Source organism: Balaenoptera acutorostrata, chromosome 13 (assembly GCF_949987535.1).
Source record: "Balaenoptera acutorostrata chromosome 13, mBalAcu1.1, whole genome shotgun sequence".
Taxonomy (NCBI): domain Eukaryota; kingdom Metazoa; phylum Chordata; class Mammalia; order Artiodactyla; family Balaenopteridae; genus Balaenoptera; species Balaenoptera acutorostrata.
Window position 1 is genome coordinate 17,768,672 of NC_080076.1, and position 26,843 is coordinate 17,795,514.

The 26,843-nt window shown below is 41.9% G+C and overlaps 1 protein-coding gene across 2 annotated transcripts; it reads left to right on the forward strand.

Annotated features, from left to right (window-relative positions):
- The first annotated feature begins 1,249 nt into the window (after positions 1 to 1,249).
- NARS1 (asparaginyl-tRNA synthetase 1) lies at positions 1,250 to 17,141 on the forward strand. 2 transcript variants are annotated; one of them, XM_007191966.3, is made up of 15 exons: positions 1,250 to 1,408; positions 2,453 to 2,535; positions 5,051 to 5,116; positions 5,217 to 5,309; positions 5,395 to 5,484; positions 6,445 to 6,523; positions 7,378 to 7,448; positions 8,852 to 8,938; positions 10,324 to 10,545; positions 10,652 to 10,851; positions 11,279 to 11,414; positions 12,021 to 12,134; positions 14,211 to 14,342; positions 14,652 to 14,783; positions 15,585 to 17,141. In XM_007191966.3, the coding sequence occupies exons 1-15, from the start codon at positions 1,366 to 1,368 to the stop codon at positions 15,714 to 15,716; spliced, it is 1,680 nt and encodes a 559-aa protein (XP_007192028.1). In that variant the 5' UTR covers positions 1,250 to 1,365; the 3' UTR covers positions 15,717 to 17,141. The 2 variants fall into 2 exon arrangements, with proteins under 2 accessions (XP_007192028.1, XP_007192029.1); XM_007191967.3 differs by having other exon boundaries at positions 1,252 to 1,408; positions 2,456 to 2,535.
- Positions 17,142 to 26,843: the final 9,702 nt, after the last annotated feature.

The window sequence follows — 26,843 nt, forward strand, 5'->3', positions numbered from 1 at the left end:
GAAGTCAGCTGCCCCGTCATTGGCAGCCCTCTGCAGAGCCCACCTGACGTGAAACCACAGCCTTCGGCCAAGAGCCGTAAGTGCGCCTGGCAGCAGATCCTCACCTAGTCAAGGCATCAGGTGACTGCAGCCCCTGCCCACAGCTTGATTCCGGAGAGACCCTGTGTCAGAACCCCTGGCTCCGCTGCTCCCAATGCCTGACCCTCAGAAACTATGTGAGGTAATGAAATTTGCCTTGCAGCAACAGATAACTAACACATGAGCAAAGAGAAACCATTCAGCAAAGAGGGAAAGGGGAAAGTCCGTGAAACTGGGGGAAATATTCTTCGAATATTAGTCCTGGACCCAGACATGAACCAGAAAAGTATCTGGTTCATATTTTTGATAGACTCTGAACCTATGCACAGTTATTTTTAGAGTTTCTTTCAGAACAAGAGTATGTTTTCCTTTGATTCAGGGACAAACTCTGGTATTCCACTAAGCTGAGAATGATGATGTTACCTACCCTTTACTTAGTACCTATGACTGCTGGGCAGTGAACTTAATCAACCTTCACAAATAGGGAAATTGAAGCTCAGACGGGTTAGCTCATTTATCCCACGGCACACAGCAAAAGGCAGAACCCGAATTCCAACCAGGTTTGAAGCCCTAGTTCTTTTCACAGCGTTATCACGGCCTCCGTAATAGTGATTCTTGTAACTTAAAATTAAAACACACCCTATAGTCCGAGTGACAAATACAGAAATACATTCATTCGTTCATTGAAGTTAGAAAGTTAAAACACCTTCACATTTCAAAGCAGGCAGTGAATGGGAGACAGGACTACCCTTAGCTCTGTCCCTGACCCCTACCTCCACCCCCAGCTTGTGGCTGGAGCTCAATGTATTTGACGACGACATTAATTCCACAAGCATTCCACCATCTGGGGATGTGGAACGCAATCCAGGATCCGGTTTCCGGAAGGGCCCTACCGTGCCCACAACGGGAGGTGGGGGATGGCGCGGAACTGGAAGATTCAGCGGGAAAGTTGGGGAGACGGAGGCCGTTGGGATCGGGACTGCAGCGCCACCCGGATGTCGGGGGGCCAAGGAGTCCCCGGCTGTGCCCCCGGGAGCCCCCAGCTCACGGGGAGGGAGCGAGGGGAGCGGGGCGGAGCCACACCCGGAAGTTGCTTAAGCCCGGACCAAAGATGGCGGCTGCGGCGTCGTTCGCCCACGCTCCGTAACCTCCTGTAACCAATGGAGCCGCGACGCTTGGGTGACTTAACTGCGACGACTTCTGCACGACATTATCTGATGCAACCTCCGAGTTAAGGAAGCCGCCGGTGCACTTTGCGGGTGATAAGGCGGCGGCGTGTTGGAGGTGATGTCCTTGGAGGTGACCAGGGCGACCGCGGGGATGGTGCTAGGTGAGTGAGGTCCGGGGACCCCGGGGTGTGTAAGTGGCGCGGCGCGGCGCTCCTGCTTGGGGCAGCAGCCTTGTTCTGGCCGAATACAGCTCTTGCTTACCCTGGTGCCTGGCGCAGACTGGGCGCCCTGCCGCTGTTCACATGAATGGTGGGAGGGAGGAGGGGCCAGGACCCACCCTGGGTCCGCGCTCGCGGAGCAGGCCCGGCTCCCCTTGAGCCCTGGGTGCCCCGGCTCAGGTGGCGGCCGCTCCCGGCCCGGCCCCACTGCGAGAAATCCCGTGATTCAGCTGAGACGTAGGCAGAGCGAGGCATGGCCAGACCTCAGGGCAGCCCCCAAATATGTGACTCTTCCAAGTGACCGGCAGGAAAGGACTTAAGACTGCGAATTCTTTTTCACATATCCTCACTTATATTGAGATTTCCTAGGAGACCATCTGGTGCAGTAGAAAAAGGAAGAGATTTAGGAGACCTGGGTTGGTCTTACTCCTTGTGAGGCCTTTTTCAGTTTGTTTAACCTCAGAGCTTTGGTTTCCTTTAAAGACCAGAGAAAACTGGTATTTATTTGATTTCTGTGCTCTAGCACCAGCATATCCGATTTATATATTTCATTCTCAGTACTTCAAGATGGGTATTGTTTTCCTCACTTTATAGGCTCAGAAACAAGCCCAGAAAGGTTAAGTGAATTATCCAGGGTCACTCGGGCTTTTAAGGTACAACATCCAAGCTTCCAGTTTGGTCTGGCCAACTGCAAAGCCATTGCTTTGTTGTTGGGGATTCGAGTAGATAGAAGCAGTACCACAACTGAAAATGATCAAAGTTCCTTTTGAAAAGCTAAATTTAACTAATCCCTTTTTATGGGATGGATGTCCTTGGATAGGGGAGTGGGAAAATAATTATGGTATAATTTCTTTTGGACCGTGATAATTTTTACCAATCAGATGCTTGTTCTGTTTACAAAGATAAAGAATGGATAAAGTAGCTGCAGTATGAGGTGACTGATAATTATTGGCCAAGTGAGTAACTTATTCTCTTTTTGTGAAACAGCAGAGCTGTATGTCTCAGACCGAGAGGGGAGTGACACTACTGGTGATGGAACCAAGGAGAAACCTTTTAAAACAGGCCTTAAGGTAGTGCCTCTTTCTCATTAGGAAAACGACTTTGCATTTATTAATGACTCATGTCAGTTATTATGTGACTTGTCAGGAGTTTCATTTAAAGCACTAGGTGTGAAGAGAACTTTCCGAAAAGGGCAAGTAAGGGGTGTATACAGATATGTAGCTTTAAGGGTATTAGATGATCTACGTCTAAACTTTTTTGAACTTTTATTTTTTTTTTTGGCCGCGCCTCAAGGCTTGTGGGATCTTTAGTTCTCCGACCAGGGATTGAACCTGGGCCCTTGTCAGCGAAAGGGCTGAGTCCTAACCACTGGACCGTCAGGGAATTCCCCTTGAACATTTTTAATAGGTATCTTCTTTTCTTCCTTACCGTACGGCATCGCATCTCGGAATTTTTCTCTCCAGTGAGTCAGTTGGCCAGTTTTTTAATTCTTGTAGAAATAATAAATCATCTTCCCTTAGTCATACTGAGCTTATGCTCACATTTCTTCCAAACTGACTCCTAAGAGTTCTCTCGGTGAATTTACCCCTCGAATCCGGATGTGATCTTGAGCCTTGAGACTCAAAGACCTGATTTATATCAGTACCAAGAACTGAGCAGACAGCCAGGAACTCATGAGTCTGGAGCCTAAAGCCAAGATGCTAATTTAACAATATATTATTATTTCTCAGGGTGTAGAATCCTCCAATGAGTTTAGCATATTCTCTTTAAGCAGACTTACATGGAAAGCCAAATACAGCTCAGATGGGTTCTTCGAGAGCTTCGACTCAGGATTGAGTAGGTACCTGATGGCATCAGGTTACAGTGTGGGCCAAGAAGACATCCCTCTGAAAGTAGCCGTGGGCTTGCCTGTAGACTGCAATGGCTACAGCTGCTACATAAGGAAGTTGATTAAAGCCCTCTCCCAGGACAGCACCAGGAAGAGCACTGCCCTGGCACTTTTTTCTGTGTATCTGTGTCCGGCCAATCCTCCTTCTTGTGAGCTTTGTTACAGTATTCATTTAGGTTATTATCAAGTGTTCCTGTCCTGGGACCATTCTCTCCTCTTTTAGCTCATACTCTGGTTGTGTGTCAACCATGGATCTTAATTTTTTAACTCTTAGGGGGAAATCTTTATCATTTTGGATTGTTGGGGTGATTCCTGTGGCTCCCCAGAACTGACAGTAGTGTTTAGATGAATGTTTGCAAAATGTCGCTGTTAGCAGAAGTGTGCCGTTCTGATTTGGAGAATCACAGTTTGACTCTTTCAGTATCAGTGATTAACAAAGGAGGGATCAGTACAGACTGTCAGGTCGTAAATGAATTCTTAGTGATTTACAAACATCCTTACAAAGTCTCATTGTTAAAAGGAGGAACTGAACTCTCCTGGATGTTTCCAAAAGATCCAGGTTCCCTCCTCCTCCGTAGCAATAATTGAGTTGAGGGGCTTCCCTGGTGGCGCAGTGGTTGAGAGTCTGCCTGCCAATGCAGGGGACACGGGTTCGAGCCCTGGTCTGGGAGGATCCCACATGCCGCAGAGCAGCTGGGCCCGTGAGCCACAACTACTGAGCCTGCGCGTCTGGAGCCTGTGCTCCGCAACAAGAGAGGCCGCGATAGCGAGAGACCCGCGCACCGCGATGAAGAGTGGCCCCCGCTCGCCGCAACTAGAGAAAGCCCTCGCACAGAAACGAAGACCCAACATAGTAATCAATCAATCAATAAATAAACCTTTAAAAAATAATAATAATTGAGTTGAGACTAGTGTTAAATCAAGATGAAAAGTATTTTTCAGGTTTGGAAACTAGATCTTAAGAAAAGGTCAGTTTTCATAAGCTTCAGATCTTAACACTAGAGACAGTAATTCATTGCATTTCTTGGTTGGTGGTAACTTAGGAGAAAATTTGAAGGAATATTTGAAGTAGTTAATAAAACACTTATCTTTTACATACTTTCAACTATCTATATTTTTTAAAAAAGAATACAAACTTTAAAATACTAAATGATAATATTGATGTCTGATATATACCAGTATTGGTGAAAAGAGGTACATACATTCTACACACAGGAATTTTTCCAATTAAATGAAACTTAGCCTTCTGTGTACCTAACCATGATGCTGTTGAGAGAGTTTCAGAAATGACTCCCCTGGTTTCTTCGTGAGGACCAACCGTCTGGCTGTGGCCTGCAGTTGGCCTTTGCCGTCAGCGGTCTCTTCTGTTGTTGTCAGCGTACCTCCTGTCGGTCCCCATGGCCACTTAAAATCTGTGGCTTCTAGTTCACTAGTATGGGAAACTATATACTGTGTAACCGAACTTGCTAGAATTGTTTGGGAAAGGACGTTCTACCTTAAGCAAAATGTTCTTTGAATGTTCCGCCATTCCTTCTGTCGACATTGACCTTTGGCTGGTGGGGTCTTTATGCTTTCTTCTGGGCTCTCGATTATGTTCTAGGTGATCAACGTTACCTCGTAATTCAGGTGTTGTTTTGATTTTAAACATTGTACAATGTTAAAGAAATGTCCTTTTTCTTTCTCCCTCCCTCCCCAAGGCTTTGATGACAGTTGGAAAAGAACCCTTTCCTACCATTTACGTAGATTCACAAAAAGAAAACGAGGTAGGGTGAACCCAAAGCTTTACAGAATTAGACTTTGTGAAGAAACTGTCATTAGAATACAGCGGTCTTGAAAACATTAAATATCTGTTTATCCCTCCAGAGGTGGGATGTTATTTCTAAATCACAGATGAAGAACATTAGAAAACTGTGGCACAGGGAACAGATGAAGAGTGAATCCCGGGAAAAGAAAGAGGTGAGCAGTAGATTTGCTCTGTGAACATTTTTCAAGTTGGGACGCCAGAAGCCATGTTAACAAATTGCCTGGTTATTAAAACTAGGCAGAAGACAATTTACGAAGAGAGAAGAACCTGGAAGAAGCAAAGAAGATTACCATTAAAAACGACCCAAGTCTTCCAGAGCCAAATTGCGTAAGTGTGATGTATATCGTTTCAAATATTGTGGCCTCACGGGGTCAAACTATTATTTCTGTGTCTGAGGGCCGTGCCACGTGCTTTGTTCCTTTGCACTGTTTGTCTCTTCTTTTCTTTCAAAAGGGAGAGAGCGCAGTAATGTTTGAGAGTTATGAGGCTGGTCCTCGCGGGGCTCATTTTTTGATAAAATTTAGTAATTGCATGTTGAACGAATTCTGTCCCGACTAAAAGCTAAGCAGCCCTGGAATCCAGGCCTGGTGGGCTGTGTGGTCTCAGACAAGTGATTTCACCCTCCCTGGGTGTCATTTCCTCACAGTAAAAGGAAGAGGTTGAAATCCAAGATTTTCATGATTTCTTAAATAAAGAAAAAGTTTTTGTAATTTTTTTTTTTTTTTGAAATTTGATTATGTCTATATTCTTTCAAGACCAGAATGGTGGTCTGTGAATGGACATGGTTAGAATTCGAATGGTTCTTACTGCTGCTGGATTGTCATTTTTTTCTTGCTTCCTTGGTGATGAAGCTGTTTTCTTGGCCACACCCACCAACCCCTTCCTCCCCTCCCCTCTCTCCTCCATCCCTCGGAGGAAAAGCCAGCCTCCGTAGCGTCCACCACCCAGAGTGGTGGGAGGGATGGTGAGGTCAGGGAGGGGGCTCTGCGTGGACTAGCCTTGTTGCTATTGTGAATTCATTGATTTTATATAACAATATCTGAAGTTCTGGTTGTTTCACTGACAGTTTTGCACTAAGAGAAAGAAGACTTGGATTTTTTTTTTTTTTTTTAACCCCTCCAGTATGGTGAAATTTTTTGGCTCTGACCTGTAGTAGAGTGACTGTCAGCAGTTTTACACCATTTGTGAAATTTTAACACTTTTCTGCCATCTGTCTAATATTCATGACAAAGTTGGTATGTGATAAGTGACACGCTGGGTCAAATGTTTTTTATTTCAACTTGACAGGTGAAGATTCGTGAATTAGAAGGATATAGAGGCCAAAGAGTAAAGGTATTTGGCTGGGTCCACAGGCTGCGTAGGCAAGGTAACTGGCATAGCTGTCCTTTTCTCTCTTTAATTTTCAATATCCCTGCTCTTAGATGATGAAGAACTTTAAAAAAAAACATTTACTTGGGGGTATTTTTGTTTGAGAATGCTAGCTTTTTAAAGGAAATACTAATTTGTATCCTAAATTGGTTCTTATTTAATATGACTATTGAAAGTTTAAAAATTCTTTAAATGATACTTAACTGTAAGCAGTCACAGTGATCAGGAGGTATCCAGGAAATATTTGTCTAATTGAATTGAATTCTTTAATGAAAAGCAAGGGGTATATTACCGGAAGTGCAGAGCCAAATCTGAAACTTACTGATGGCAGTGATGTTGATTTTTATAATTAGTATATTTGCACTTGGTCATGATGTTTTGCTTTCTCTTTCTGCTTTTATTATTTTATTACATGTCTTTTATTGTAAGTGGTTGTCAACTCCTTCGTAAAAAGAAAGGGGGGCATAAAAAACCAAGAGTGCTTCTGCGCACCAGTATATATCACCCCCTGCTGAATGCACTTTGCTAGGTATTGCAGGGGACTCAACGGTGAATAAGATTTAATCCCTCGACTCACATGCTTACTGTCTTGCTTTCCCATGATCGTGTGGGTCAGGAGGCTCACGTAGGGTTTAAAAGTATGAAGGGTTTGAAAAATGAAGAAGGCAAAATACTTGCCAGATACTGAGTAGTGATATTACTGGTGAACCCTTCAGAGGAATGGGGCCATGTGGGAGGTTAGAACGTTCAACATTTAACTGTGGCGGTTCCTTTACGTAAGATTAAATTATGAGAAAGTGCTTTCAAGTGCCTCTCAAACAATCTGGCTAAACTTCTCTTTCTCGTTTTTAGGAAAGAATTTAATGTTTCTGGTGTTGCGGGATGGTACGGGTTATCTCCAGTGTGTCTTGTCAGATGATTTGGTAAATATTTTCATATTTACAATGAAAAGTCAGTTTTTTTCAATAGGTTACTTTATTGTTAGTTTTGGGAAGCTTAGGGTCTGTGCTTATTTTAACTGTTATCGTGGAAAATTTCCAACATCTCAAAAATGGAACAGTAGGAAGAAACCTCACGTGCCCACACTCAGCTTCAGTAACATCTTAGTTGAGCTGCTGTGACTAAGTACCATAAACTGGGTGGCTTGTGAACAACACAAGTTTATTCCTCATGGTTCTAGTGGTTGGAAGTCTACATCAGGGTGCCGGCATGGTCAAGTTCTGGTGAGGGCCCTCTTCTGGGTTGCAGACTACCCACTTCCTGTTGTGTGCTCATCCTCACATAGCAGAGAGCAGAGAAGGGTTTCAACATACGAATTTGCAGCAGATACACGTTAAGTCCATAACGAGTGATGATTAATATTTGGCCAGTTCTGGTTTACTGCTCCCCCCTTTTACCTCCCAGACATCATATTTCATATAAACATACTTGCATATGCATCACCAAGAAGAAATATTTTTAATATAACCACACTACCATTATCCCACCACCCCCAAAATAAGCACAACTCCTAAATATCCAGTCAGATTCTCCCAATTGATTCATGATGTCTTTTTTACAGTTGGTTGGTTTGAATGAGGATCCAAACAAGATCTACATGTTGCATTTAGTTGATATGTCTCTGAAATCGCTCTTAATCTATAACAGATCTCCCTTTTCATTCTCTTTTCTCCACCCCACTCCCCCTTGCCATTTATTGGAAAAAGTCTGGTCATTGGTCCTGTGGGACTTCTCACATTCTGGATTTGGTTGATTGCATCATAAGGTGTCATTTAACATGTTCCTCTATCCTTTGTATTTCTTATAAGCTGGAGGTTAGGTCTGGTCAGATTCAGGTTCTGCTTCTTCTTCTTCTTGATATAACTACTTCATGGACAAAGCTGTATTCTTCCAATAACATCACATCATGAAGCACATAATTCTGGTTGTCTTTATGATTAGTGGGTTCAGATGTTGATGGCCTGATCCCTCCTTTATAAAGTTTTCCATCACTTTTCTCCTAATGATTTTAGCAAGTATTGATTATCATAGTCTAAGTGAACTCTGTGTATTATTTTAATAGTCTACATTTTAAAGAAAAAGAGAAACGAACTTTCCAGATATTTTTGAGAGATATGGGCTAGTGTTATTTATGCATGTGTATGTATGTAAAGTATGTATTTACATATGTGTATCTGTATATAGATAAATGTTTGATTGATGGCTGTCTTATTTTACTAGTTTTGGACGAGATAACTTGTTTGTAAATAATTTCCTTTGCTTTCTATGTGGTAGACTATTTTAATGTAAATGTGAGTAACTGAATTTGAACTTGATCTTCTTATAGTGTCAGTGTTACAATGGAGTAGTCTTGTCCACTGAGAGTAGTGTCGCAGTGTATGGAATGCTAAATCTTACCCCAAAGGGCAAGCAGGTGAGTGCGTTGAGTTCCTCACTGAGAGAAGTGTTGTGTACTCGTTTGTTTTCCAGTGTCTTTATTTGTATTGATACTTTTGGTATTTGGCATATAAATATACAAATGTGATACACTTGCTAAATTTAGAATGCCTTTTCCTTTTCCGGTGAGATACGTATACTGTACAGCTTGTGCGCTCTTGTAACGATCTCAGGGATTTTCAACCTAAGGAATTCCTGAATAAACTTCGTGGGTGAGAACAATTTACTGTGTGTATGTAAATAATTTTTCAGCTAAGTGGAAATGAAAATTTAGTCTACCGAAAGTTTTTCAGGAAAGAATAGTGATCTAAATCTGAAACTTCTGGGATTTCCCTGGTGGTCCAGTGGTCAGGACTCCTCGCTCCCAATGCAGGAGGCCCGGGTTCGATCCCTGGTTAGGAAACTAGATCCCGCATGCTGCAACGAAGACCCGGCGCAGCCGAATAAATATTTAATAAATAAAATAAAATAAATCTGAAACTTTTAAAATAGAATTTGAAAGCCTCTTTTTAAAAAACTTAAAGCTAGTTTTGATAGTCAGAGAGTTGTTTGTTCCCCAGCCAACAGGCATGTAACCTATACCAGTTAGAGTTACTTGTTGGTAATTATTGGTCAGGTAACAGTTGTGGTTATATTTGTTTGTTGGGAAAGAAAACAAACAAACGTGACATATCAACCACCAGAGGGAGCCCATAGTGTCCTCCTGATAGACTAGAAATACTGATAAAAGAGTCTCCCAGAGTCTATGTAAAGAACCTATGTTAAGAGTAAGTATCTGGTTCAAGTTTACTGAATTTTCCTTGAAAGTAATGTGATTGCAAAATGGAATGGTTTTTGTGATATTACTTGCTGTCCAGTGTTTGGTACCAAGATAGCTATATATTTCATACTGTGTGGCTTCTAAAATGTAATGCTTTTGATGGAATTATTAGGGAGAATTTGAATTTTTACTATATATATATGTTCCAAAGAGAAACACCTTTTAGTAAAACCTTTGTACTTAAGGAGTTTTTCAATGTGGGTATTATGTTACTTTTAAATTATTGGGCAAAGGCTAGAAAGATATACCAAAATGTTGACAATAGTTAGTGGTTACTCCAAGTCGTGGGATTATAGTTTATTTTATTTTCTGGTTTGTGCTTTTCTATTTTTTAAAAAATTGTGTATGTGTATTTAGTCTGAAAGAAATATTAAATAAATATAAAATTCAATTATTGGGTCTTCGTTTTTAGAAGGGTAGGCTAATAATGATAAGGTTCTTAGAACTATGAGCTTACTAAAAATTTTTATATAAATTAGAATCTTTCATACTGTAAATTTTCTGTTTCCTTCTCCCTCCCTACCCTCTTTTAAAAAATGTAGGCTCCAGGGGGCCATGAGCTGAATTGTGACTTCTGGGAACTGATCGGGTTGGCCCCCGCTGGAGGCGCTGATAACTTAATCAACGAGGAGTCTGACGTTGACGTCCAGCTCAACAACAGACACATGATGATCCGGGGAGAAAACATGTCCAAAATCCTAAAAGCACGTTCTGTGGTCACCAAGTGCTTTAGAGATCACTTCTTCGATAGGGGGTACTACGAAGTAAGTATGCGTTCATCACCGTTTGCAAACAATGCCTTTTGGCATTTTTGAACTTGAACAGTGGTGCTCACAGAAGGCCTTTATTCACCCCTTTCCACCTGAGTAGATCAGTCCTCCAACGTTAGTGCAAACACAAGTGGAAGGCGGTGCCACACTCTTCAAGCTGGACTATTTTGGGGAAGAGGCGTATCTGACTCAGTCCTCTCAGCTGTACCTGGAGACCTGCATTCCAGCTCTGGGAGATGTCTTTTGTATCGCACAGTCATACAGGGCAGAGCAATCCAGAACACGAAGGCACCTGGCTGAGTACAGAATTGTCATTTTGTTTTTATTTAAAAAAAATTTTTTTGATTTTAAAGAAAATATGTTTAGAGAAGCAATCTTGATGTAGGTAAATGATGTCTGTGTAAAAACCTCTGATGTATTAATAGGCTATATGAAGGGCAGTTGAATAAATTAATGGAAACTGTCTAAGAAGTTTTGCCTTAGGCCATAACTCACTAAGGTCTGTTCTTTCACTTTGTCTTGATCCTTTATGTGTTGAGGAATAAACAAGAAATGACTATGAAGGGGGAAAGGAGGGCGGGTGGGCTAAAACTAATTTGGAGAGTTGGGAGTTGGTTAGCAGGGTGGGAGTTTTCCGTTTCTGGACAGTTTCCCAGCATTAAAATCCTTGCTTAAGAGAAACTTTGTGAAAAGAAGAGAGGCTCTGAGCTAGTGTCTTGTTCCTCAGATACACTCATGTGGAAGCAGAGTGCCCTTTCCTGACCTTTGAGGAGCTCCTGAACCGATTGGAGGACTTGGTTTGTGACGTGGTCGATAGAGTCTTGAAATCACCCGCAGCAAGCGTAGTGCATGACCTCAACCCGGTAGGTCTGCCATTGTATGGAAGCACAAAATTAGGATTCTGCTTCGGAAGGCAGTGAAGTCTTTTTTTTTAGATTTTTATGTTTTTTAGGTTTTTTTAATAGATTTTTTTAGGTTTTTATAGATTTAATAGCTTTGTGAGCTTTGACATAAATGACATATATATATATATATATAGGTATAATTGATATATATCATTATATTAGTTTTAGGTGTACAGCATAATAATTTTATATATCTAAAACTATGCAGAGTTATTAACTCTAGTTACCATGCTGTACATTACATCTTGTTAATGGGACTTACCTATTTTATAACTGGAAGTTTATACTTTTTGACTCCCTTCACTCATTTCCAGACTAATTTTTTTTTTTTTTTTTTGGCCATGCCACGTGGCTTGCGTGTCTTAGTTCCCCAACCAGGGATGGAACCCAGGCCCTCAGCAGTGAAAGTGTGGAGTCTTAACCATTGGACCGCCAGAGAATTCCCCACATTGTTTTTAAGTCTGAAATAATATTTTATAATAATGATAAATAGTGTTTCTTAAAATGGAAATGTTAGTGTGAGTGGTTTCTTTACATACACTGTATTTTTCCTTTCTACTGTAGAACTTCAAGCCCCCCAAACGGCCTTTCAAACGGATGAACTATTCAGATGCTGTTGTGTGGCTAAAAGAACACAATATAAAGAAAGAAGATGGAACTTTCTATGAATTTGGAGAGGTATGTATTCCTTTCTAGTCGTTGTTTCAAAGGTAACCTTGTGCTTAAGTGGATTGCTACTTCCGGTTAATTAACGAGTAATGCAGAAGGCATCTGCTGTTGTCAAATAAATGATAACCACGGGCCCTTCTTCTTGGGGTTGTCTGAGGATCCATGGCTTAGTAGATGTAGAGTAGACCTTAGAGCAGTGCCTTTTCCGTAGTGTTCAGTAAATATCAGCAAGTTTGTAGCCTTCACATCCCATCCTTTATCTCTTTCCTCTTCCATGATCAATCTGTGGTCTTGACTTACAAGCTCTAGCTGTTAATTCTCTAGACTGGCAGGATGCTTCAGAAAGTTATAAACTTTGGAATCACATGCAGAGTGTTGGTATGTGTATATATTTGTTTTGGTTTTCTGGAGAAACCGTCTGGCTCCTTCAAAAAGGATTCCTCCCCCCAAAACAGTGAATTATAGCTCCTTCATATGGAGGCAATTCAAAGAAAATCACCACTGATTAAAATGCAAAACCAAGAGAGGAGGCTTTGTTGGGGAAGGTGGCCCGGTGCTCCAGATACACTGAGCATGTCTGTCTTGCCCAGGACCACCCTCCCAGCATGTTTTGGGGGTATAGATTGTTAACATTATTCTAAGCCCTCTTCCCTGTGCATTTAACCACTCTTTACATAGTATTTGCAAATCTGTTTTACAGATGAAATGTGAGTAATAGCTGCTAACTAGAGTTTTGTTTTGTTTTTAGAAAGAATTTACAGAGGACAGACAGTGTACTAGGTCTATGTAAATTACTTTTATTGTATCATGAATTCAGTTGATGATGTATAATAACCAAATTCTGTGCTGAAAACCTGAGAACTGTTATCACCCAGTACTCAGCAAAGTAGTGTGATTGAGTGGAAAGAACACAAGCTTTGGAGTAAGAAGCCCCCCAGGTGGGCTTTGCTCCCACCTCTGTCCTTACTGCTGGTTAACTTAAGGCCAGTGACCCCGCTCTCTGGTTCCCTCTCTCTGGCTTGGAGGTAACGTCCACCTTGCAAAGTTATGAGAACTTAATGAGCTAAATGCTCAGCAGGGCCGAGGCGCAGGAAGTCCTCCATGTGTGTCAGCATTTCCTCTTTGCGTCAGTATCATCCCATACACATGAGGGCGCTAGAGGAGAGAAGAGGTCTTCAAACTTTTCGGAATGTGCAGTACGACCCCTTTTCCCCCAGTTCAATTGTATGCAGGACTCTAGTATGTAAAGCAGTTACAGGCGGAGAGACCAGAGCTCTCCCACTCACCTCCCGTTTCCTCTCTGGACTTTAGAGGACGCAGGGCTCCAGGGACGAGAGCTTGAAAACAGCTGTGCCAGGTGATGGCTAAGCTCCCTCTCAGTTTCTTACATTAAACAAATCAATGAGTCTTGTCCAGTTCTGTCTGTCTGTTTTTACTGGGACAAGAGTTTTCAGTTTTAACTTGAATTTATGTGTGGTTTACTGAAGGATGTTTGAGAAGGAAGCAGATTAACTTGATTCATCATCATCTAACCTGTCTTGGCTAACTACTCCAGGTGTGGTTACACTTATAAACTTGACACTATTTGTCTTATGACTGTGTCTTACTGCCACTGAAGGCATGCAGATTTATTGTAACAGGAAAGAAGCAGAGAGAACAGGAGAGTTTAAAGATTGGTGTTATTAATAACATACTCTGTGTGTAGGTCACTGATGTTGTAGAGCGTTCACTGATGATCTTATGCCTTGTGGGACCGAGTGGACTGCGTTTGCTTCAGACCTAGATAAAACTGGCCACCGGAAAAAATAAATAACAGAGCAGTATCTGGGAGGTTGTTTGTTTTTTGTGCGTGTTTTCGTTCCTCAAGCAATATGGCACAGATATACTATAGAAGGAGGCAGATCTATTTACAGTTCGTTTTGCAGAAATTGTCCCTAACACCCACGTGATTATGGGTCATGGGTGGGTGTGTATTCTGGACTCTGTTGCATGGATAAGACGAAGGGCTGCTACTGGGTCAAAGAGCTGCTTCTGACTCGTTGCCTTTCGAGTTGTAAATGTTAATGAAGTCTTGTTTAACCTCAGGATATCCCAGAAGCTCCTGAGAGACTGATGACAGACACCATTAATGAGCCCATCTTGCTGTGTCGATTTCCTGTGGAGATCAAGTCCTTCTATATGCAGCGATGTCCCGAGGATTCCCGCCTTACCGAATCTGTCAGTTTGGGATTCAAATAGTATTAGAGATTTTGCTTTTTAAAGGGGCGGGCACTGCCACTGGAATAAGATACAGCTCACAGCAAATATTTCATTATAAATCTACAATACTTAAAGAAGTGCTTTTTGTCCTCTGATTGGGTTTAACCTATCTTGTTAAATTATAGAATTTGAATAATATCTGAATTTTGCATGATCATTGTGCTGCTTTAGTTATAGGAGCTTAATTGTGATTTTCATTTAAACTCTAGAGCAAAGCCGTGACTGAGAGCCTAGTAGTAACGGCATTCCATTTACTCATTTTGAAAGGTCGACGTGTTGATGCCCAACGTCGGTGAGATTGTGGGAGGCTCGATGCGTATCTGGGATAATGAAGAGATACTGGCAGGTTATAAAAGAGAAGGAATTGACCCCACTCCCTATTACTGGTACACAGATCAGGTAAAAAGAATTTCGTTAATCACTTTAAATTTTCTTCACTGTAATAGTTCTGTATAAATTGAAATTTTTAAAAGGGAAGTATTCAGGGTGATACTTTGACATTTGAATGAGCTGTATTCAGTTTCATGGTTATAATAATGTGGCATATGAGTACTGCTAGTTTTGTCTTTGGCCAATAATATGTTAACTTAATTTGAAAACCTATTAACTCCTGGCCTTGCTTGTAGCTACTGAATTTTTTAAAATGTCATTAGATCCTACCAATATCTAGTCTTTCATTTTCTTCTGATAAACAGAGACATTAACTTAATTTAAAAGTTTGAAATCTCTTCCTTCCAGGGTGGCAAATCCTTGGTTTATTTTTCATACCAAATTATTTTTTCACATGTGGTCCATGAAGGAGTATAGATTAAGGGGTGAATTCTTTTTGTTGTTTTGTTTGTTGTTGTTTTCCATTAATTTTTATTGGAGTATAGTTGCTTTACAATGTTGTGTTAGTTTCTGCTGTACAGCAAAGTGAATCAGCTATAGGGGGTTGAATTCTTAACCACAATAAGCTGACTCATTTTACAGTAGAAAATGTTAACTATTTCGGACAAAATTTATTTTAATTTTCTGTTTTGGCCATGCCATGCAGCTTGCGGGATCTTAGTTCCCCGACCAGGGATTGAACCTGGGCCATGGCAGTGAACGCGCAGAGTCCTAACCACTGGACCGCCAGGGAAACTCTGGACAGAATTTTAAACTGAGCATTTATTCCTCTCTCTCGCTCTCCCTCCCTCTCTGTCTCTTTTTAAACAGAGAAAATATGGCACATGTCCACATGGAGGCTATGGCCTGGGCTTGGAACGATTCTTAACCTGGATTCTGGATAGATACCACATCCGCGATGTATGCTTGTACCCTCGATTTGTCCAGCGCTGCAAGCCATAACCGATTCCTCCTGGAGATTCTGGATAGATACCACATCTGAGATGTATGCTTGTACCCTCGATTTGTCCAGCGCTGCAAGCCATAACCGATTCCTCCTGGAGATTTAAGGAAAGAACACGGTTCATGGAAGGAACAGGCTGCCTCTTTAAAAAAAAAAAAAAAAACAGCCAAAATCTTCCCTTTTTTATTCCACTGGGGTATATCCGTTTCTGTTTTCTCTTTTTGTTTTTTATTCCTGCTACCACGAAGAGCAATCCAAATCATTTGAATATCAAGTGACATTGATGGTGTCATTTTAAGAAAAAAAACCCATTACAGAGTTTGGGGGAAAATCTGTGGCATGTAACTCTACAGTCATGAATATATTTCAACATTTTATCCAATTTTGGGTTATAATCTTTCTGTCATATATACCACATATATGATTAGTTTTAACTTACAGTCTGAGACATTCCAGTAACTTAATCTTTCTGTCCTTTTAAGTGTAACTGGAATTGTTTAATTTATATCACTTTATTTGTATCAGTGAGTTAAAACAAACACCGTGGGGAAAAATTGACAATATGCTGTAAAAATCTGCTAGTATTAGAACAGAGTATAAATCAGCAGTAGATACAGGAATGAAATGAATAGTCTTTTGCCTCAGTTGTTAATCTTTTCTAAATCAGATAGCTGCTTATATAATTCTAAAGCATACAAATTGATTTGGAAGAATTTGTAAAAGTGGAATTGCCTTAAACTATTTGAAGTAAGAGCAAGTTTTTTGTTTCTGTTTTTTGGCATTTCAGTGAACAGCATTCTTCCTAGCATTAGTTCAAACTAAAGAGGCAGGGTGATCTTCACTCTTCCCTGGTAGTTCCTAAGTAATTAAGAATAAATAAGTTCCAGGGCTTCCCTGGTGGCACAGTGGTTGGGTATCTGCCTGCCAATGCAGGGGACACAGGTTCGACCCCTGGTCCAGGAAGATCCCACATGCCGCAGAGCAACTAAGCCCGTGCACCACAACTACTGAGCCTGCACTCTGGAGCCCGTGAGCCACAACTACTGAAGCCGGCGCGCCTAGAGCCCGTGCTCTGCAACAAGAGAAGCCACTGCAATGAGAAGCCCGCGCACCTCAACCAGAGAAAGCCCATGCACAAAAACGAAGACCCAACGCAGCCAAAAGTAAATAAATAAATTTATTTTTAAAAAGTAAATAAATAAGTTCCAAAAGTATTTGCAGCTGGAATCTTCATGACAGCCCTGCATGGCTGTTGGAGTCACCCCACACTGTGTCTTTAGGTCTAATCTGTGCTAACTTATTAACTTGCAGGCTTATTGAATGGCTTCATTTCAGATTTGGTTAATTTTCCCCCAGAATGCATGTCATGTATCCTCAATAAGCTGTATTCCCAGCAATCAATAAATGGATACACGTAAAAACTCTTTGCTGACTTAATTTTTTTAAGCTGATTGTCTCTGTTTCACATTAGTTAGTTCATGCCTTTTGCATTTTTTAAATCTTTATTTTTCATGATTTGTATACGTGAAACTAGATATTCCTGAATTTGGTAGGTATTAGTAAAAGTACATGGTAATGAAAAGGAATGGTTTTTAAAAATTAATGTGGGTCTTAGTTACATCATTTTTATAATCCTTTTTGTGTTTTAGACACATTAGATTATATCTTATTTTGCAGTTAAGTAAAATGACAAATGGAAATGGGGCATTTGTAGTATATTTGACCTCTATCTTTAAATAAAAAATACTCATAAGAATGGGAATGAGCTCTAACTGGATTCAACTAGGCAGTTCATTTGATCAGAATTTAGGTGACGAGGTTAGGCTCAATTAGATTAGATTTTAATTGTATAAATGGGTTAAAAGTTTTAAATACTGAGGGAGAGCTGTGGGATTAGGTGGGGATAACGGAGTCGAGATTGTGACGTCAAACCAAGAACCCGATAAGCGCACCTCATGCATGTGGACTTGCATTCCCTTCACTCTGGTTGTCCCTGTAATCTAAGCGTCACAAGCCCATCCCACATCCCTGCCAAGCGTCCACCTCACAGACACCCGGTTCTGAGTTCCTGCTCTCGTGGGACTCATCTCACGGCTCTTTCCTGCCTGAAACCTCTTCCTGATACGTGATCCTCACGCCAGCAGCCGCCTTCGCCTTTGATACTTTGGAGACAGATGGGAGGCGAATACTGTAGCAATTCAAATGACTTAAATACTGACTTTGTCACTGTCCTACAGCTGTTTCCACCCACCCAGCTCCCCACACACGGCTGCCTCTAGTATTTCCTAAAAATTTCTTGTTTAGTGTATAGAGCAATGTGATTCTGTCATAAGCAACCTTCCTATGCATTGGCGTCACTTGGGACTATAAAAATACTGGTGCCTGGGCCTCATCCCAGACCAATAGAATCCGAATTTCAGGGCTGGGCCCAGGATGCTTTTTAAAAGCCCGCCCAGCCGAGGCTGTGGCAGACTTCGTGTGACTGTCACTGAGTAGCTACCTCCCTCTTCTAAAGCCAGCCTTAAGCCCCATCATCATGACTGTAGGTCCTCATTCATCTCACATTAATCTCTTTTGAAATTGTTCCCAATCTCAATGTTGAAATGGGAAAATTGGGGCAAGGTTGAGACTGTCCAATATTGCCAGTGGCCACAAAAACACTACACCTGTGCACTCATTAGCTTTCAAGTCATACTGGGAAGTTCTCAAAATGATGGTAGCTGCCAATAATGGAGTACTGGTTTGTGTCAGCCATGTACTGTCACATGCTTTAATCCCCACAATAACCTCTTGTGATAATTATATAAATTATAAATTTATACAATATATAAATTATAATTATAGCCCTATAGCCCTATATATGGATAATAGCCCTATTACCCCTGAGGTAATGGTTGAGAAAAGTTAAAATACATGCCTGAAGATACACTGTTAAAAGTGACAAATGAAGTTTGAAACTCCAAAGCTTGAATTCCTTTAAACTTAGAATCCTATTACTTCATTCAGTCCTTCTAAGGAAAAAAGATATTATGATGTACAAATACTGTCATTCATAGTATTTGCTAATTGCTGGTCAATTAAATGATTCAGATTCTTATGCTGGAAACTTTCCTTCTATCTCATAGATTATTACTAACGTGATGATAAGATGAAGAATATTATCTTTGAAAAAACATTGGTGTTCTCTGCAGTTCAAAGATGCTGGTTTCTGGCGTCAAAATTTAATACGGTGTAGCACCCTGGCTCACAGAAATGGTGGTTCTCAAAATTTTAACTTATTCTTTAGGCATTTACTTCCATGTCATGAAGAAAAACATGCTTCTATTACTTTTATCGATTTTTCGGTTTTAGACACTCTACTGCTCTTCTGCAGAAGATTGCGCTTCTTCCTTTCCCTGCCCCACCATTCATATGCATGCTTCTCTTCTCCCCCTCTTTCCAGATTAGTTAAATCATTACTTTGGTTGACCATGTTGTATACTACGACTGCTTTTCCTTTTCTGGCCAACTTTTCATTTTGCCCATAATTAACCGTCATCTTATTTTTTTCTTTATCATTAATTCAATCTCCAAAGATGCTCAGACACATCAGGTGCTCATCAGTTATATCTTCCCGTAGAAGCTTCTCTGAGAGCTTGTCTGCTGTAGTGTGAATCAGCCACACTCCAATCCTGAAACATAGTTGTCGTCCTGGGATCTTCTTTCACTGTCATCCCAGGTATCCCCTTCACCTTTCTCCTCTATGGACAGCCTGTTTCCTGTATCCCATGTTTCCCTGTTTCTTGGTTTACTTCCTCCTTTTGGTGGAGCACATCCTCCGGTAATTTCCTAAGAAAGGGTGCATGGAACGTCAATTCACTGAGAACTTGCCTATCTAAAAAATATTTTTAATCTATCTTCACACTTAAACCATAGTCTCTACATAAAATCGTGGGTTAAAAAGCATTTTTCCCTCAGAATTTTGAAACCCTGGCTTCCAGTGTTACCATTCTAGCTTACAATGTTGCTATGGAGAATCCCCAAGCATTCTCATACCTGGTCTTTTACATATGACCTGTCTATTCTAGAAGCTTGTCCCCATTGTTCTGAAATATGATGATATTCCTTGGGACTGTTCATCCATTCTGTTGGGCAGTTGGTAGGCTCTTTAAATTCAGAAAGTCAGGGCCTTCAGTTGTGAAAACTTTCTTAAACTGTTTTTTTTTTAAAGTGTCCCCTCTTTTGTTTGTTTTTCTTTCTTTCTACAACTGCTATTATTCAGATAGTAGACTTCCTTTTATCTTTTTTTTTTTTTTTTTGCTTGCTATTTTCTGAGAGCTTTCCTCAGCTTTTCCCCAATCCTTCTATTGAATTTTTCATCTCTGTTAGCATAGTAAAATTTAAAAAATTTTTTATTCTGACCTCAGAAAGTTCCATCTTTATGGTCTTTTTTCCAAGCTTTCTTCTTCCTGTATCTTGGCAGTTTCCTCCATGTTTTCTTCTGTTTGCTTGGGTCTCTGTCTTTCCTCTTAGAGGGTTTTCTCAGATGTGAGGTGATACTTGGTTTTCTGCTGAGAATTCCAAATAGCAGATAAAATGCTTTTGAAGTGTGTGGGAGGAGATGTGAGCACTCCTGTAGGGTGAGCTGCCTGAACTGTTGAGTATGTTGAGTATGGGAGTCGCTGATGTCAACACCCTTAGATCTTTCCTCTTGGGCCAGTTGGATTCCAGATGTCAACATCCTTAGATCTTTCCTCTTGGGCCGGTTGGATTCCAGACTCTTCCCACCTCCTGTGGAGGGAAAGGGGTGAAGAGGGCTATGTGTCCACAACTTCGGTAAGTCTAGTTCCCCAAATCTATCTCAATGTAGCATCTCTCCCTTTCATCCCCACTTCCAGGGGTACCTGCTGCTGCCAGTCTGGAACCTCCTAGGGATTCTGTCGTGTAAAATGGATAGTTCTTGTCTTAGGATGGCCATTTTAAGGTTCAGGGTTTTTTGAGTTTGCTAAATCATTAACCATTTATCCATCTGCCTTCCAGCTCCCAAAATTTGTTGCTGTCATTCATTTTTCTTTTTTCCCCATCATTTTAGGTTTGTGCTTGAAAACAAACAAAACACACCATCACCATCAACAACAACAAAACCTCTCTTGACGTTTTAGTGGGGTTTGGGTGTGGGAGTGAAATTACATCCATGTGTTCAAGCCCCCATCTTTACCCAGAGGTCTTCCCTCTGTATTTGAAGACAAATCAAAAGGGAGTGGGCATAGGTGAAAGAGAATAAATGTTCAATTATTGTTAGCTATTAGGAAGGACAAATTACCAAGGAGAGTGATGAATTCTCTGTAAGTTGTTTTGTAAAAAGAATTAATGATTAGGGCTTCGCTGGTGGTGTAGTGGTTAAGAATCCACCTGCCAATGCGGGGGACATGGGTTCGAGCCCTGGTCCGGGAAGATCCCACATGCTGCGGAGCAACTAAGCCTGTGCACCACAACTACTGAGCCTGAACTCTAGAGCCTGCGAGCCACAACTACTGAAGCCCGCGTGCCTAGCGCCCATGCTCTGCAACAAGAGAAGCCACCGCAATGAGAAGCCCGCGCACCACAATGAAGAGTAGCCCCCGCTCGCTGCAACTAGAGAAAGCCCGCGTGCAGCAACGAAGACCCAATGCAGCCATAAATAAATAAACAAATAAATTTATTTAAAAAAAATGAATGGTTGAATGAATGGTCGGTTTCAATCCTTATTTCTATGTAGATGACCACTACAACTTTCCGTTGGATGGCTGTACCTGTTTGTCCTTCTTGCAATGTAAAACATACTCAGGCAAAAACAAAGACAATATGAAAACAACAACAATAAAAAAGTGCATTCATCTTTGCCTCAAACCAGCTGTCCTGCTGACTAATGTGTTTCTCTTTTTTGGTCTCACTACTGCCGAAGACCTTAAATTACCGGATTCTGCCCTCCCTCTAATCTCCAATGTGCCATTATTTGCCTATTTCTGTCTTCACTTTCCATGGCCACGCCCCTCAACACCTCTTTTGTGAACCGTGGCCACTGTCTTCTATTTGTTCTCCCTGCCTCTCCTCTCTTATAGCCTGGACCCTGCTTGCTCAATCCTTTTCCTCAGAGCACAGCCCCCAACAGGCTACTCTTCTCCATGACTGTCATGACCATGCATGACTCCCGTTCACCTCCCAACGAAGGTCCAATTTCTCAGCACATTCAGGCTCGGTCCTCAGCCTTCTCTCACCACCCTCATCTCTGAATCCTTTCCAGACGCTGTGCGGTGGCCAAGTGAACGCCTTGCTCTTGGTAATCGTGTGCTTTTCTGCCTTCAGAGTGTCCCCTCACATTCAGTATACAACAAGCCTACTTTTCTTGTAAATTCTATACCACCCTGATGAAAAAGCATCCCTGCATCCTCTCAGCCTGAAATCACCACTCATTTTTATCAGGGAAACTTCTGCTCACCTCTTCCTCTCCCACTATAAACAGGTAACTCTACTGGATAAATATAATAATTCCACACAGACCCTCCTCTTAGCTGAGTGAAAGGAACACCTCTAGCCGTCAGAATTGGAGAGGAAGGAGTAGAGAGGGTCTCTAAGCCAGAGCTGTTAGGTTGGGTATGGGAGTTAGAGGGAGAACTGAACCCAGATAAAGGCACTCGAGGGTCTTTTTAAAAGTTGTACTAAAGTATACTATTCGTACAAAAAAGGGCACACATCATAAGTGTGCAACACTACGAATTTTCACAAAGTGAGCACATCATGTATGCAGCTCCTACGATGCCCACCTTACACCCAGACAGGAAAGTGGACCAAGGGCTAGACCCCCTCCCTGCATGAAACAGGGACTTGGGGGGCTGGCCCTTCTGTGAAATCTAGAAAACTGGCCCTGTAGCCCAGAGAAGGACATGGAAGACTGCCATCTGCCCAGGGCTCTGGACAGGGAATGAAAGCTTGCTGGAAAAAGTCAACTTTCCTGGTTTGAATGTGTCTGTGAGGAGCAGTACTTCCAAGCCGAGGAATGTACATAAACCCCATCTGAGACGGGTGGGACCCTGCAACCCTGGCAGAGGCAGACCAGACATGCTCTGGAGGGGCCCTCACCACCCCGGGGGCAGAGACCTCTCTGGAGAAAAACACTCTTGCCCCATATGATCTCAAAAAGAATTAGAACCCTTAGGAGAAAATGAACTCATTTAGTCATGTGGTACGTGTCTTAATACTGGCGCAAGAGCTCCGGTTTTCTCTCTACACCGCAGGCAAAGTGAACCTTTTGAACCGTAAGCATGGATCATTCTGTTAGAGGGAGATCACTTGATAAGATGAAGTCTTTCATCACCTAATAGGCCGAAACTCCTTCCCCTCCACCCCATACACTCTGCTCAAGACACGTGGTCTCTTTACTGTCCCTCAAGGCCTTGTTATGGGGTGAACTGTGTCCCTCTCCCTCAAAAACAAACCCAATATGTTGAAATCCTCCCCTCTGGTACTTGGAAACGTGATCTTATTTACCAATAGGGTCTTTGCAGATGTAACCAAGTTCAGATGAGGTCAATAGGGTGAGCTCTTAATCTAATATGACTGGTGTCCTTCTAGAAGGGAAAATGGTTATGGGAAAAGAGACACACAGGGAGAAGGCTACGTGACCACAGAGGCAGAGATCAGAGTGATGCTACAGGCAAGGAGAGCCAAGGGTTGCTGGCCACTGCCAGAAGCTAGGAAGAGGCAGGAAAGGATTCTCCCCAACCAACTGCTGAGGGAGCATGGCCTTGTTGACACTGACTTGGACTTCCAGCCTCAGAACGGGAAGACAATACATTTCTGTTGTTTTAAGCAGCCTGGTTTCCGGTATTTTGTTCCAGCAGCGCCGGGGAACTAATACAAGCCTCAGATGTGTTCCAGCACTTTCTGATCCCTCTGCTTGCAAAGCCCTTCCACAGAGAACCTCCCTCACTCCCCGCAGGCCCCTGTTCAACTGGCACCTTTGCGAAGAGGCCCTGCCCCACTGCACCCCTGAGACTAACATTTCCTGCCTCTCTCCATTCCTTTGCCTCATTATTTTTCTTCATGGTTCCTAGTCATAGCTAACCTTATGGTATGTAGCTTTTGTTTATTGTCTGCCTTGCCTTCTAGAATGTAAGTTGCATGAAAGTAGAGATAGTCCAATTCATTGCTGTAATGCTCAGTGCCCACCACGTGCCTGACCTAGGTGTGCCCTCCATACATATTTTTTCATAAATAAATGAGCTACTTGAGAGTACAGTTTACTCTTTTATCCTTCCCAGTATCCGATATAACGCTTTGCTCATAGTAGACTCTCAGAAAATATGTGCAGATGAACTAATAAACCCATCATCACTAGTGGGCTTAAGGCTCTGCGTGGTTAAGAGTGGCAGTCAAAATGCACATCGCATTGGCCTGGATTTGGTGGCCTCTTTGCTTAAAACAATTGTGGGGACAATCGGTCAGGTTTCTCTGAGTAATCATCAGAGCTCACCATTTGTCTGCTTCACGCAGCCACTGTTTCTCTTGCACTGAATGCCCCCATCCTCGCCCTGTTTTCTGATTAAGGAGACAGAATTGAGTAATCTAAATTTAGTTTGTGTAGCTTGGAGGTGCCAATCATGGCAAATAATGAATTAGGGGATCTCTACCCCCCCCTTTCCTGAAGCATTGAGCTGAAACCAACAAATTCATTTTATTTAGGATCACAGGCTGAACTCTGAGTGCTGTCTGTGACAAGAGAATGCTTTCTTCACTAATTAAGTCACCCGAGCTCAGGCAAACCCTCTCCCGGGTGGTGGGAGTGCTGCTTATCTGAGTTGGCCCAGAGAATGTGCTTTCTGTTTGTTAAGGGAAGTGGTTATAATTTTGGTACAAATATTTAAGCCGGAAAAAAATGCATTTATATACACATACATATGTGTATATACACATAAAAAATATATATATACATATATATATATATAAATCTCATATAGTTTTATAAATTTCTTTAGCCTTTCAAGGGCTTTCTGGATTTCTTAGTAAAACCCATATTTAGAATTCACATCTTCTGATTTAAGGCCTGTGTTTTCCTATCAGTTTTGAAAAGGACCCATATAAAGCATATTTTATCTGTTTTCACTTCAAAAGAACATAAAAATTTACTCACTGAAAAGCTGTTGTATTTGATGCTTTTTGTAAGAAATAAGCCATAGATTAGAAATAACAAATGTCATGAAGAGCTCTTTGGGGAAAAATAATGAAGTTCTGTTTCCATTTGTAACCTATGAGTCTTAATATGTGTGTCGGGAGGTTTTATACATGATTATAATTTCGAATGAGTTTTTTAAGAGTCAGTAAAAGGAAAATGAATGAAATGGTGCTGATTCATTTTTTAAAATGTTATTATGTTAATAAAGCATGGTTTGCTAGTTCCTTTCTTTTTTCTGGCCAGATACAAATTTAACTTGCCCCAATGTTGATTACATGAGATTTGGCACCTTTATGCCTTGTCACTAATCATCAGCATTTCCCTGGGAGGGACCAGAAGACCTCTGCTATCTCCACTTAGCAGGAGCGGTACAGCACCCGTGATGGAAGGGTGACTTATCCTGAGCCTCCTGAGCCAAGAAGAGCCCACATACCTCAGTCATTAAAAACCCTTGGCTTTTTCTACTTCTCTGGCCTTGTCAACACTTTTTCCAGCACAGCATTTCAAACTGTAGAGACGTTTTGTGTAGTTGATTTAAAAGCAGTGGGTTTAGGCTTTAGGTAGAGGAGTATAGTATCTATAAAGATCACCTCTTCAAAGGGCAAATTAAACTAATGTAATTTTCATTCTGAGAATGGAGAGCTAGCAAAATGTATAGGAAAGCAGTTGATACGAGGAGCAAGTTTTACTGTCTGTTTCTCAGGGAACACCTCTTGCCTGATTTGAAGATCGTGTAGATAATATGAAAGGCAATCCACTTAAAATGACATTTTACACCAAGCTGATAACCAGAAAGAGGACTCACTTTAATAATAAATAAACGAATTCAATCAAGAGCATACATTTTAGCTACAGAAAACTGGTTTTGCACTCAATCTAGACTCCATTTTCCTGGAATGTTGCACGTGGCTTGCCCCCTTACTTCCTCAGGTCTTTGCCCAAATGTCAGTGAGGACTTCTCTGACCCATCTATTTCAAATTGCACTAGCCTCCCCTCCCTCATCTCTCTTACATCACTTCATTCTTTCTAACGCTCATCATCACCCTAAATACTACATATTGTGATTATTTTCTGTCTCTCCCCTAATCCCTATGTAAGCCCCTTGTCTGCTCTGTTCACTACTGTTTTCCCAGTGCACACAGTAGGTGCTCAATACTTGTTCAGTGAATGAAAGAATGGTGCCTGACACCTTTCTATTCCAAAGGTTGGTCTTGTACTTCGAGATGCACTGAGCGTTAGGGCCAGATGGGCCGGCGGAGCTGTGGGAATGTAGCAAGGGCTAGAAATGAGGGGGTCACCTGTTCTGTGCGCGGGATTGGGGCCAGGCGGTCACACTGCGAAGGTGCACAGACATGATACTGACGAACCTCACCGTACCAGCCCTCCAAAAAATGCATTTGCCGGACTGGCCTTCACTTTTCCTAATGCTGTCACGTTAGCAGCATAATGTTTGCTTTCTGGTCCCAGCTGTCAAGCTCTGCTGCATAGAGATACTACAGAGGAACTTAAGTATGTCATGAGTGTCTGATATAAAATAATTCCTTTTCTCATTCTGAAAACAAAGCAAAATAAAACAAGTTGTGCTGTAACTAGGCCACAAAACTGGAGAATTGAGGCAAACGCATTGTCATAGGTAAGTAATAGTAGTGGAAATGTCAAGAAAGTTCTTTGCGGAGTCGTGGCTGCAGTTCCTGCCTTGGTCAGGTGGGCGCATGCAACCAGGGCGGTTCGTTCAGGGCGACCCGCACGGATTTTTGGTGGTTTGGGTGGGAGGTGCCAATAGCACAGCCTGTGACCCTTTCTTACCCTGGGCACCTCGCTGGAGCAGAGCGGGCTCCCGGGGAGGGGCGTGTCTGCACCTGGCCCCGCCCCTGAAGCCCCGCCCCGGCCCGGCACCAATGAGCGGGCACACAGCCTGGGCGCAGGGAGTGGCCG

Excerpts from the sequence above, each read along its gene's own strand:
- NARS1 (XM_007191966.3), top strand. The coding sequence starts at position 1,366 with ATGTCCTTGGAGGTGACCAGGGCGACCGCGGGGATGGTGCTAG. Across the intron at positions 5,485-6,444 it reads GTCTTCCAGAGCCAAATTGC|GTGAAGATTCGTGAATTAGA; the intron begins GTAAGTGTGATG and ends TCAACTTGACAG. Across the intron at positions 7,449-8,851 it reads GTGTCTTGTCAGATGATTTG|TGTCAGTGTTACAATGGAGT; the intron begins GTAAATATTTTC and ends ATCTTCTTATAG.